Source organism: Anomaloglossus baeobatrachus, chromosome 3 (assembly GCF_048569485.1).
Source record: "Anomaloglossus baeobatrachus isolate aAnoBae1 chromosome 3, aAnoBae1.hap1, whole genome shotgun sequence".
NCBI classification, from domain to species: domain Eukaryota; kingdom Metazoa; phylum Chordata; class Amphibia; order Anura; family Aromobatidae; genus Anomaloglossus; species Anomaloglossus baeobatrachus.
In genome coordinates this window covers 258880863-258893222 of record NC_134355.1, presented here as the reverse complement: position 1 = coordinate 258893222, position 12360 = coordinate 258880863, and the positions used below count along the sequence as shown (strand labels likewise).

The 12360-nt window shown below is 38.9% G+C and overlaps 1 protein-coding gene across 2 annotated transcripts in view; it reads left to right on the top strand.

The window, feature by feature from the left end:
• Positions 1 to 12360, top strand: part of SYTL3 (synaptotagmin like 3) — a 232743-nt gene that overhangs the window by 72806 nt on the left and 147577 nt on the right. Inside the window, exon 2 of one of the 2 annotated variants that reach the window (XM_075338237.1) lies at positions 11360 to 11584. In XM_075338237.1, the coding sequence (XP_075194352.1) occupies positions 11475 to 11584 (110 nt within the window). In that variant the 5' untranslated portion in view covers positions 11360 to 11474. Of the gene's footprint in view, positions 1 to 11356; positions 11585 to 12360 lie in introns of both variants that reach the window. The other variant, XM_075338238.1, reaches the window with a different exon arrangement.

Below are 12360 nucleotides of genomic sequence, written 5' to 3'. Positions count from 1 at the left end.
ACCCGCCCCCGTCCTTTTTGCGTCACGGGCAAATCGCTGCCCGTGGCCCACAAAGTCGGTAACCCCTGTCACACATACTTACCTCTCGTGCGACCACGCTGTGGGCGGTGAACGTCCACTTCCTGGAGTGGGAGGGACGTTCGGCGTCACAGCAACGTCACACGGCCGCCGGCCAATAGAAGCGGAGGGGCGGAGATGAGCAGGATGTAAACATCCCGCCCACCTCCTTCCTTCCACATAGAGCCGGCGGCTGACGCGGGAGGCAGGTACGCGATGTTCATCACTCTCGTGGTGTCACACGGAGCGACGTGTGATGCCACGGGAACGATGAACAACCGATATCAGAACCGATATTATGGAACCTAGCAACCAGTACACGACTCACGATTTGTGAGCGATACTACGTCGCTAGGAGGTGTCACACAGGCCGGCATCGCCAGCGATGCCGGATGTGCGTCACCAAAACCGTGACCCCGACAATCTATCGCACGATAGATTGTCTGGTGTAAAGCAGCCTTTAGCCACAGTCTCTGCTGATATCATAAAGAGGATTTTCTATATTTGAAGCTTCATTGAAGCCACTAAATATACAGGCAAATTGCACTGGACATAGATATCCATTGTACAGAGCAGTACATCTCTATGTGCTGATTCAAGAGGGAGAATAAAAGATTTTTTTTTCTAATAATGTGATTAAAAATAATAAAACAATTAGAATGAATGTCATTCTTAATTTCCTTTTTTCTTAAAAAAATAATAAACTTCACAATCCTCTAACAGGGAAATATTTGGTGTCCCTGTATTGAAGAACTTCACAACACTGCAATCATATTATTTATGGAGATCGGTAACTGGCGTAAAAATTGTGTGATTGATTATTTTTCTTTATTAAACCCATTAAAAAAATGTAATAAAGTAACGCTGAGGCATTGTTCTCACATAATGTAAATGCTGTATTTTTTCTACAGGTGTCCACACCACACAACAAAATAACAATCTTCTCTGATTATTTGTGTGTTTCCTGAAATTTTTATGCGTTTTCCCTGATATTTAATACATTTGTTGCAGATATGAATTCTGGTTTTTACTGCATTTTAAAAGCTTTCAATTCATGTCTCATCCACTTTGCTTGGACATTTGGTCTGTGTTCACATGTAGCGTAAATGTTGTGCTTTTTCTGCTGCGTTTAACTGTCCAAGCAAAGTGTATGCGATTTCATGGAAAGATGCAGCTGAACTTTCTGGTTTTGGATAGGGGTATGATCACAATTTGCCTTGGCACGCTGCATGCGATGCATGATTTGTTCTTCTTTCTGTTCTTCAAAAGTTGGGAGGTTGCTAATGTAATGACTGAAATTAATGGCACTGTCAAAATGTGTATATTTGAAAAACCTTCCTCTTTTCAATCAAATTCCATCTTTTTAAAAACTATTATATAATATTGTCTTAAGGCCGCTTTACAGGCTGCAACATCGCTAGCGATCGCGCCCGCCCCCGTCGTTTGTGCGTCACGGGCAAATCGCTGCCCATGACGGACAATATCGGTACTGCGCGTCACACGCACATACCTTACTAACGACGTCACTGTGGCCAGCGAACAACCTCTTTTCTAAGGGGGAGGTTCGTGTGGCATCACAGCGACATCACACAGCGGCCCACCAATAGAAGCGGAGGGTCGGAGAGCAGCCGCATTATCGACACTCCCACCTCGTTGCCAGAGGATGCAGGATCACTGTTGTTCGTCGTTCCCGGGGTGTCACACGTAGCGATGTGTGCTGCCTCAGGAACGACAAACAACCTGTGTCCCAGAAGTTCAACGACATTTGGAAAATGAACGACGTGTCAACGATCAACGATATTTGAGGTAAGTGAGATCGTTAGCGGTCGCTCGTACGTGTCACACGCAACGGCGTCGCTAACAAGGCCGGATGTGCGTCACGAATTCCGTGACCCCAGCGATATCTCGTTAGCGATGTCGTTGCGTGTAAAGCCCCCTTTACTCTTGCAATCTGGTCGGAAAAAAATGAAAACGCAAGTGATCTGATATCTTGTGCAGATAGGAAGGCTTGACAGCTTTTTATAGAATATAGCATCCTGCCACATTCTAACTGATAAACTATTATTTATGTATGTGATCCCATCTCACAGGATATCCAACAGCAGAGCCATCATTTACAGCCTCTTATCTCTACAGCACAGAATGCAGATTGTTGTAGATTAACCATTAGAAGTCTGAATAATTAATGGAACTTTTTGCTTCTGTAATTTCATGCTAATACATACAGTATGTTCACAGATTTATCAATATGTTTAAAAAACATAGAAGATCTTTAAAATGTTGTCGTACACCATGTTTGTTATATAGATATCATCAACCAGTATAGGCATTATTCACTGAAACGTACTGTTCTGGCCACCACAAGCTGTATATGCCAAAGGAAATGTGCTGCACTTGCAAAACCTGTATTATCAGGTCATCAAGTTTCAGTGAAATAGGAAAAAGGCAGATTGTACTGAAATGGCTGTTCTGGTTGTCAAGATTTTCTATTAACTCCATAATAGCTATATTATGTTATCGGGTCACCCACATTTTCTCTTTTGTGTAGCAGGAAACACTACTGTCCTAGTTCTCCTATCATGTGTTAATACTTAAGTGACAGTCATAGCCGAAAATGTTGGCATCCTTAAAATTGTTCTAGAAAATGAAGTATTTCTCCCAGAAAATTCTTACACCTCTCAACTGGAATTTTGGACCACTCTTATTTTGCAAACTGCTCCCGATCTCTCATATTTGAAGGCGCCTTCTCCCAACAACAGCAATTTTTAGATGTCTCCACAAGTGTTCATGGGATTAAGATCCAGACTCATTGCTGGCCACTTCAGAACTCTCCAGCACTTTTTCCATCCATTTCTGGGTGCTTCTTGAAATATGTTTGTGGGTCATTGTCTTGCTAGAAGACCCAGGATCTAGGATGCAAAACAAGTGTCTGACACTAGGCCCTACATTGTGACCCAAAATATTTTAGTAGTTTTCAGATTTCATGATGCCTTATACCCAGTAAAGGCAATCAATCCCAGAGGCAGCAAAATCACCCCAAAACATTTTTCAATCTCCACCATATTTGACTGTAGGTACTGTGTTCTTTTCTTTGTAGGAATCATTCTGTTTTCGGTAAACCTTAGAATGATGTGCTTTACCAAAAAGCTCTATCTTGGTGTCATCTCTTCACAAGATACTTTCTCAGAAGGATTTTGGCTTCCTCATGTATGTGTTAGCAAACTGCAATCTAGCTTTTTATGGGTCTGTGTCAGCAGTGAGGTACTCCTGGGTCTTCTGCATAGCGTTTCATTTCAATCAAATATCAATGGATAGCTTGCTCTTACACTGAGGCACCCTGAGCCTGCAGGACAGCTTGAATTTATTTGGAACTTGATTGGGGCTGCTTATTCACCATCTGGACTATCCTGCGTTGCAACCTTTCATCAATTTTTCTCTGCCATCCATGTCCAAGGAAATGAACTAGAGTGCCAGGGGTTCTAAATGTCTTATGTTGTGCATCATGGACAAAGAAACATAAAGATCTCTGTATATGGGCTTGTAACCTTAAGATTGTTGATATTTTGCCACAATTTTGGTTCTCAAGTGCTTAGACAGCTCTCTTGCTGTTCTTTATGCTTAATATGGCACATACAGACACACAATGCAAAGAGGGAATCAACATCCCCTTTTTTTATCTGTTTTCAAGTGTGATTTTCATATTGCCCACACCTGTTACTTGTCATAGGTGAGTTTGTAGGCGCATCACATGGTTGAAACAAATTTGTTTACTTAAATTTTTGGAAAGGTGCCAACAATTTTGTTTGGTTCATTTACAGTATTTTGTGTGAAATTATGTCCAATTTGCTTTTTTTTCCATGTTTTTGTGTTCCAATAAACACAAAACAAATAAACATATATAACAAAACATATGTAATTGAAAGCATTTTCTTGTAGAAATACTTATTTTTTTGCAACACTTAAGGCCATGATTACATAATGTTCTAGTTATAAAGAACAGGCTATAAACTGGTTTAATTCTATCCATTCAGTTATAGCCAACCTTGGCTACTATAAAGAGCACTTCTTGTGCTTTACTGTTTTCCACCCCTTCTTTTAATTTCTTGATAATTATTACAGTGTTATTCTTGATGGTATTCAGCCAATGGGCCTTTGGTCTCCCATTTATTTTTTTTTACCACTGACTATTTGGAGTAGTATCTCCTTTTGTAAATGAATTTTCACCTATTACATGTCCAAAATAGTTAATTTTCCTTCTAGTGTGCTGGCCTTTCAGGGACAATTCTGGGTTTATATTATCAAAAACATCTTTGTTGGTAAACTTATTCCTTACTGATCCTGGGAATATGTAGAAGTCTTCTGCAGCACAACAGTTCAAAGGCATCAATCTTTCTTTTCTCTGCTTGAGTGTCCACATCACATCCCACAGCCGATAGATATCCTTGCACGTCCATAATTGGTCCATGCTCACCATGGCTGCCTGTCTCTCATTGCTAATCAAAGTTTGATTTCTTTTGTCAAACCGCAACTGTAATTAATTGGGAACCAAATAAAAACGAGGTTGTCCATCACTTCTATTTCTCTATTGTTGATCTTTTTTGGACTTTCTTAGTGGTAGTAGTCATAATTTTGATCATCCCAGTCTGGTGTTCAGGAAAATTCCTTTTTTTTTTCCTCTCAATTTTAGGTTCAGTTTCTTCACTACCTTATAACTTTCTGCAATCCAGGATTGTATCATCTGCATAGTTTAAGTTTCTAATGGTTTTTTTTTTTTTAAGTCGAGCCTTTTGATTACTTCTGCATAAAGATTGAAAAGAAAGGATGCATCCTTGTCCTGTGCCATTTTTGATCTTGAACCATTTTGTATTTCCATACTTGGATCGCACTGTATCCCACATTTCAAACCGCATCAGCGCTGCAGCACTTGCAAACCAAGTACCATTATCCTCAAGGCACTCTTGTATATACATCAATGCTATTGCACATTTAATTTCCATACTCCAGCCACTCAGCTTCATGCGACTCTTGACTAAAGGTACCGTCACACATAACGAGATCGCTAGCGAGAGCGCTGTTGAGTCACGGTTTCTGTGACGCAGTAGCGATCCCGTTAGCGATCTCGTTACGTGTGACATCTACCAGCGATCAGGCCCCTGCTGTGAGATCGCTAGTCGTTGCAGAATGGTCCAGGCCATTTTCTTCAAAGGCGATGTCCTGCTGGGCAGGACACATCGCTGTGTTTGACACTGTGTGACAGGGTCACAGTGACTGCTGAGATCGTTATACAGGTCGCTACTGCGACCTGTATCGTTCCTGCATCGTTGGTAAGGTCTGACTGTGTGACAACTCACCAGCGACCTCACAGCGACTTACCAGCGATCCCTATCAGATCGCATCGTTTTCGGGATCGCTGGTAAGTCGTTGTGTGTGACTGGGCCTTAAGACCCAGATGGGTCGAAATGTCGGGAATTATCTCACAGTCGCTTAAATAAACGTTTTCACTTTATTTACATCATAACCTATGAGTGCAGTGAATTTGTTTTATCTTTGGAAGTTGACATTTAGTCACCTTGCCTCATTCAACCAGTATTAAGCCTTGGCCTCTCTCGTCTTGCTATGAATTTCAAGGGTGGATGCAGTTAATCAATTCCCACCACATATTGGATTCTTGTATGCATGTATGCTCTTGAGCAGTTTCAGTGATGGTTCCTTTGATCTCTGCTCACAATTTGTCTGAGGCCTCTTCCTCCTGGCTGTCCAGGTTGAACCTCTTACTCACTTCGATCCTATCATTGATATACTGGGGTTTCTATGCACATCTTGTAATATCTTTTTTAGCCACTATAGCAACTTCCTTTCTCCTTTTTGTTTTCCTAGCCTGAGTTATAAATGGTGTAGTCATCTGAGATGAAGTCCCCAGAATTAATCCAATGCAGTTCACTAACTTCTACTTGGTCCACACTCGCTCTTTCCATTACCATAATATACAGCCATCCAATATTCATCCCTCTTACGTTCCACATTCTAGCAGTAGTATCAAATTCTTTGCATCTGAGGTAGCCCTTTTTTTTATTATGGACTACATGAGCATTTGGGCCCCCATGTGGTTTTCCCCTTCTTGCATTGTCCTAGTCCTTATTATTTAAAATCTGCCTTTGCTCTTCAATCACTTGTATGCTACCATCCAGCCCAAAGGGCTGACTGTTGAGCACCATATTTGAAGCAGATTGATTCTAATCCATAGAGTTTTGTGGTGACATTTTTTTGAGGGGTAGATCATCAGGTTTTTGTCCAACCCATAGCACTTAGCCACGTGACCGCTGCAGTTGGAATGTCCTGTATTGCCACCCTTTCTGCACTTTGAACCACCTGTAGGAAGGGAGGACTGTCCTGCTAGAACTTAAAATTTTCTGGTTATAATGAATAGAATGTAAACAACATAGACAATGAGTTTTGCCTTGGCTACAAGGCAGTATCAATGCCACTTTATAAAGAATTTAGTTAATGCTGTGGTCACATGGCTTTCCTTCAGTAAATATTCTCAAAGTACAACCAACTGCACATAAATCATTTTGTTTTACCATGATCAGAAGTCTAATGTTCTGTTTTAAATTGGTCTTTCCTGGTTACAGATATAAAACGGATTTTTCCAATGCTTTAAAATTATCCTTTTCTTAGTATACACTATCAATATTGGTTTAGTTTGGACTCCTGTCTTATGTTCTGTGCTGAGCACTTGTATTGGGATGTCCATGTAAATCATCCTAAAATGCGATTTAGACGATGCTCTGGATGGAACCATTAACTAATAAGGTAGATGGAGACACTTTAGTCTCCCTTTGGTGTCTGTTCTGGTGGTATGCAATATATAAGGCATGTACACTTTTGTGGTTGTCCACCTTGTGCTCTAAAACGACTTTTAAAATGATGGGACGCCACCAGAACAGAGGCCAGACAAAGTCCAAAGTAGCTCCATCTGCCTCATTATAGTGAGTGATTTTGTCAGGGGTTTCGTCTGAATTGTGGTTTTGGGGATTTACACGGAAACCGCAATTAAGTACTTAGCAGAGAGCACACGTTAAATGCGAACCCAGTCTTATACTGCTTTTTGGAAGGTAAAATAATCAAATGGACAGCAGTGCAAGAATAGTTCTTATTTTTGCACGGTTCACTGATATCAGATTTATATGATTTTTTATTTCGATGTTTTGCTACTTTCACACAGCAAAAATTCTTTATAGTAAATAGTTCTTTTGTCACAATATTGTGAGAACTGCAACTTTTTTATTTTTTGGCAAACCGCGCTGTACAAGATTTTAATTTTTGTGCAATGATTTGAAGATTTTTCTAAGTACCATTTTGGGATTTGCAATATTTTTTTGATTCTGAATTTTTAGATGCAAAATGAATAAAAAACAGGAATTCAGTTATTGTTTTTAATTTATTTTTTGTGCGGTTCACCATGCGGTCAAAGTGATAACACTACTTAATGTTGATAAGCCCTTCACACCAGCTTGGAGGAGTTTTAGGGTATTCCTCCCTATCTCCCTAAAACATAGCTTCAACTCTATTATGTTGATGAGTTCTATCTCATGTACTGCTCGCTCCAAGTCTTTTCACAACAATTTTTTAAGATAAGGTTAGGATTTAGACTTTGTCATTCAAAAACTTTTATTCTTCTTTAACCATTAGTTTGTAGAACAAATTTTGTGAATTTATGTCATTGTCTTGCTGCATGATTAATGTTCTTGTGACACTGGCTATAGTCACTACTCACGCACAAGGCGTGAGGCAGAGAAGTCAAGAAGTGTATGTCAAAAGCCGAGGAGCAAGACAAAAAAGAAATTGGGTCACAGTCCGAGGTCAGAAGTCTAAAATGGTAACGGATCGAGACAAGAGGGGCTAGGCAAACAAAAAGTCAAAGGCAAGGTCTGAAGTCAGGCAGCAAAAGATCAGAACAGCAGGACACAGAAGCACAAACCTGGCCTGATTGGGCTGCTGGGCAATCCTGAATAGCATGAAGATAGTCAGCATGTCCTAGTCCCCCTGGTTGGGCAACTGGATTGTCCCATTCACAATACTAACAACCCATGCCCCTGCCAACTATTGGGTGACTGAGGTGTCACTCATTGTGTCCTTAGGACATAGTGAACAGCGGATTTGTGACAGTTCTCTTGAAATTCAGCTCATGGACAGATGCCTTTAATATTTTCCTTTAGCTTAGCATTGTCTGATACAATTCAGAATTTATTGTTCCATTAATGATGGGCAAGACATCCTGGCCCAGATTAAGCAAAACAGACAGAAACCATGTCTATTTTGCCAATGTTTTTTAGCAAATGTTAAAATTATTCAAAAAAAGGAAATTAAATGGAAACCTGGGAGTGCCAAATATTTCTAGTTACTATCTTACATCTTTGATAAAACAAAACTTTCATTGGATTACTTCCAATGCCAATTCCAGTTGGTCACTCCTAGAAAAAAAATTTAACAAGAACATTCCTTTAAATCCCCTAATCTTAGCCCATTTATTGGATAAGAGTCTACCTTTACCAAAGTCACCAACTATGGTTGCTTCAATACACGCCTGTAAATCTCTGTTCAAGTCATTAAAATCTACCCCTATTGGCTTCAAAAAGGGTATTCTATTGAAGTCTTCAATATGTTCATATCTCATTTTAAATCTAAAAACTGGAAGAAAAATGGTATCAAACCTCAGACTATTATTGAAGATAAGAATATTTCTCCCTTTTAACTTCTTGAAAACAAAATTTATATTAGACAATATAGACTTTCGATCTATTCAGAACTATTAATTATAACAAGTAGGAAAAAGATTTCAAAAGACTTTTTTGGGAAGACTGGCAAGGGGCCCTAAAAATCTGTGCTACACTATACAAAACAATAATAAAATACAAATTATTTAATGCAAAAGGTTATTAAAAACAATTAAAACCAGTTTTTGGGACAAGAGCCCATAATAAATCCAAACACCACAACACCCAAATTATGTAATCAATAAGCATAGAGCAAAATGTGCATACAAATACATGTACAAAAGAAAAATCCCCTGAAACAAAAAGATCCAGCTGTACAAAAAAACCCAAACCCATATACAAATACTAGAAAAGCCAAAGCGTAAAGCTGTAAAGGAAATGATAACCCTGATCATCCCAAGGAATAGCAAGCTTGTGGAAAATATATAAAACAACAATAATCCCTAAGTAAACTAAGTATAGCGGCTCTCTAGAGAGAAGGCAGTAACAACCATGGCTGTAGCAAGGGTAACCAGCTACTTAGAGCTAAATATTATGTCAGTCTAACGGCGGGATCCTGGTAGATCAACAATAACTCCCAAGCAAGCAAAGTATAACATCCCAATGGAGAAAGGCAGTAACACCCAAGGCTTGTGTTGCGTTGCTGCACTTGAGAGATATATACATTTGTTGATTTTGGAGCACATTATGTGAAATCTCTGCTTTTAATCCAACTGAGCGTTTCTTCAGAATCTTCTCAGGGGGCGTACACTTTCAATCCATCTGTCAAGATACTGCCAATCACCGCTCGGTAGCATCTGATATGGCAGTAGAGCAGTCTTAGATGCTGCTGAGCTGTGAATGGCAGCATCTTGGAATGAGGGGTGAAAGGAGGCAGACCTAAAGAAGACTCTGATAAACACCCAGTTGAACTACAGGTGGAGATTTTACATAATGTGCTCCTAATGGAAATATGAATATATCTGCAATGGAATGATGCAAAACAAAATGAAAAAACGTGATTGCATCAGTGGAACCCAGAGATTTTTACAAGGTACTTAAAGGGAACCAATCACCAGGATTTTTGTATATAACCTAAAGTCAGTGCTATACTGGCACTATCAGGCTGATATCTACATACCATTAGTGGTCAGGTCAGATGTTTAGGTTTTCAAATCCAAAAAAGTAAAGTTTATAAAATTAGCTGCTTGTTGAGTGATAGCTGCAATGGAGCAGATAATATATTCATAGTTATCCCCTCCCTCTGTTAGAATTAGCATAAGTATTATACAAACGATTCACTTTGTCTGTTGCAGGACCTGTGTGAGGTCATACCCATCTGACCTGGTATCCAGCTTTGTTGTCTGAGGGCCACGCCCCTTCTGGTCACATGGGTGTGACCTCACACAGGTCCTGCAACAGACAAAGTGAATCGTTTGTATAATACTTATGCTAATTCTAACAGAGGGAGGGAATAACTATGAATATAATCTTCTCCATTGCAACTGCCACTCAACAAGCAGCTAATTTTATAAACTTTACTTTTTTGGATTTGAAAACCTAAACATTCAAGTTGCCCAGTACAGGTATGTATAGAAATAGCCTGATAGTGCTAGTATAGCACTGGCTTTAGGTTATATACGAAAATCCTGGTGATTGATTCCCTATAATTATTTTTGAAGCATGTGACAGGTCCTTTTTAACAATATACATCTAAAAGTTCATGATAGAGTTAAGGTTCAACATATGAGTCCATATCCAATAACCCAAATTTGGCCTTCTACTGTATAAAGTATTCCATAATTACAATGATGGGTATATTGTGCTACTCACTATTATTGAGAAATCTGTGGCATGTCACAGGTGCTCTTTAAGATCAAAAAAGTTCTATGTAAAAAGAATTCTGAAGCGATCTTGATTGGATGAGTTGATGAAAATCCTATAATTTTGCATACACACAATCATATTGAAGATTGTTATATCTACAATGCAGTTCTACACAACAATATATTTGCTTGTCTTGTATAGTATAATCAATAACACTAGCTGCTGAACAGCCTTGGATCTGCACAGTCAGTGCTGGAGGGGATTGACTTCTCACTTTTATGGCGCAGACTGTTGAAAGCAAATCCTTTTCAGTTGGTCTGCAAGCTGTGTCTAGTGAATGGCTCCACTTAGCTGCTAACACATTATATCATTATATTCTTGGCATATTATCAGGAATAAGTGGTTATGTTTCCCACAGCTGCATTATGTAGCTCAATTTAAGACCAGAAATACATTCAAGTTAACAACATGAAACTACTGTGCTTTCTTCTCCGCACTGAAAAGCTCATCATATTCTCTTTCTGAATTACAGAATATACTTGGCGTTTGGCTGAAAACACCTGCTTTAGTTCATATTATTTAAAGACCTAAATATAATGCTAGAAGGGACAGATAATTAGTGCTGTAGGCCACTCTGGTGTCATCCCATGTGACAGAGTTGTTAGATTAATTTATCTTGCCTTCATTGAAGTCATTTTGTATATTGGTCTACCCAGCAGATGTTCTACTGTCTCCAAAGTCAATGAAACATTAAGCGAGAAGATAATCCAAGAAAGAAGTCCTGGAGTTCTGGGAATAGAAGGCAGGAGAAGAAATCTTAGGGCTTCTGAGAAGATGGCTGTTGATTTCAATCTGAGCTTTCTCAAGGAGCTTGAGAGAGAAAGGATTCTGGAGGTCCTATATCGAGACCAGACTCTTCAGAAAGCAGAAGAAGAAAGAATCAGGTACAGTGAATACTTCTAATCTGATGTCTTATGTCCAAGTGGTGGAATGCTTTATAAACTGTAATAGAATATTAGTTAACTTCCTAAACTGTTACTTAATTTAATTACTTTTTAAAAAAAATTATAAAAAAAAAACAATAGCTATTGTCAAAAAATGTTAACAGGTGTTTGTGAGTCGTCTGAGGGAGCACGATCCAAAACAGTATAGATTTGTGCTGTAGATTATAATTTGGCGAGAACTCTAGCTACTGGATAAAGGTGAAGGGTCCTGGTGATCACTGTGTCAGCAAGGTACCCTTTAAACCCTGAACAGATATATTCTTTTTTAACCAGTATAACAGGAGCTCCTATATAACTTCGGAATAAAAATGTAGTGATGGCTCCAAGTTTCGAATGTTGCTAGCACAGATGGTCATCTGGAGAATGGCACAAACTGATTTTATATCTATGACGGTCATCTGGAGAACGACACAGTCAAGATTTTTATTTTAAATGAACAAAATTATATATTGAGGAAATAATTACTTTCCTTTTCCCAAAATTCCATAACTTCTATATATCAACAATGCTAAAAGTAAGAATTACATCCTTCGATTGAAAATTAGATCATACTTTTGTGTGTTGCTTCCATCACTACTTCATTGCTGAACATTATTTTAAGTATATGTAAATTTCAGAATTATTAAAGAGGCTTAAATGCAGCAATTTATTGTATGAGACAACTATTTTCATTCAGTGTGGTTTTTAACTTGTGATTGTAGCTATGATTTCATCTC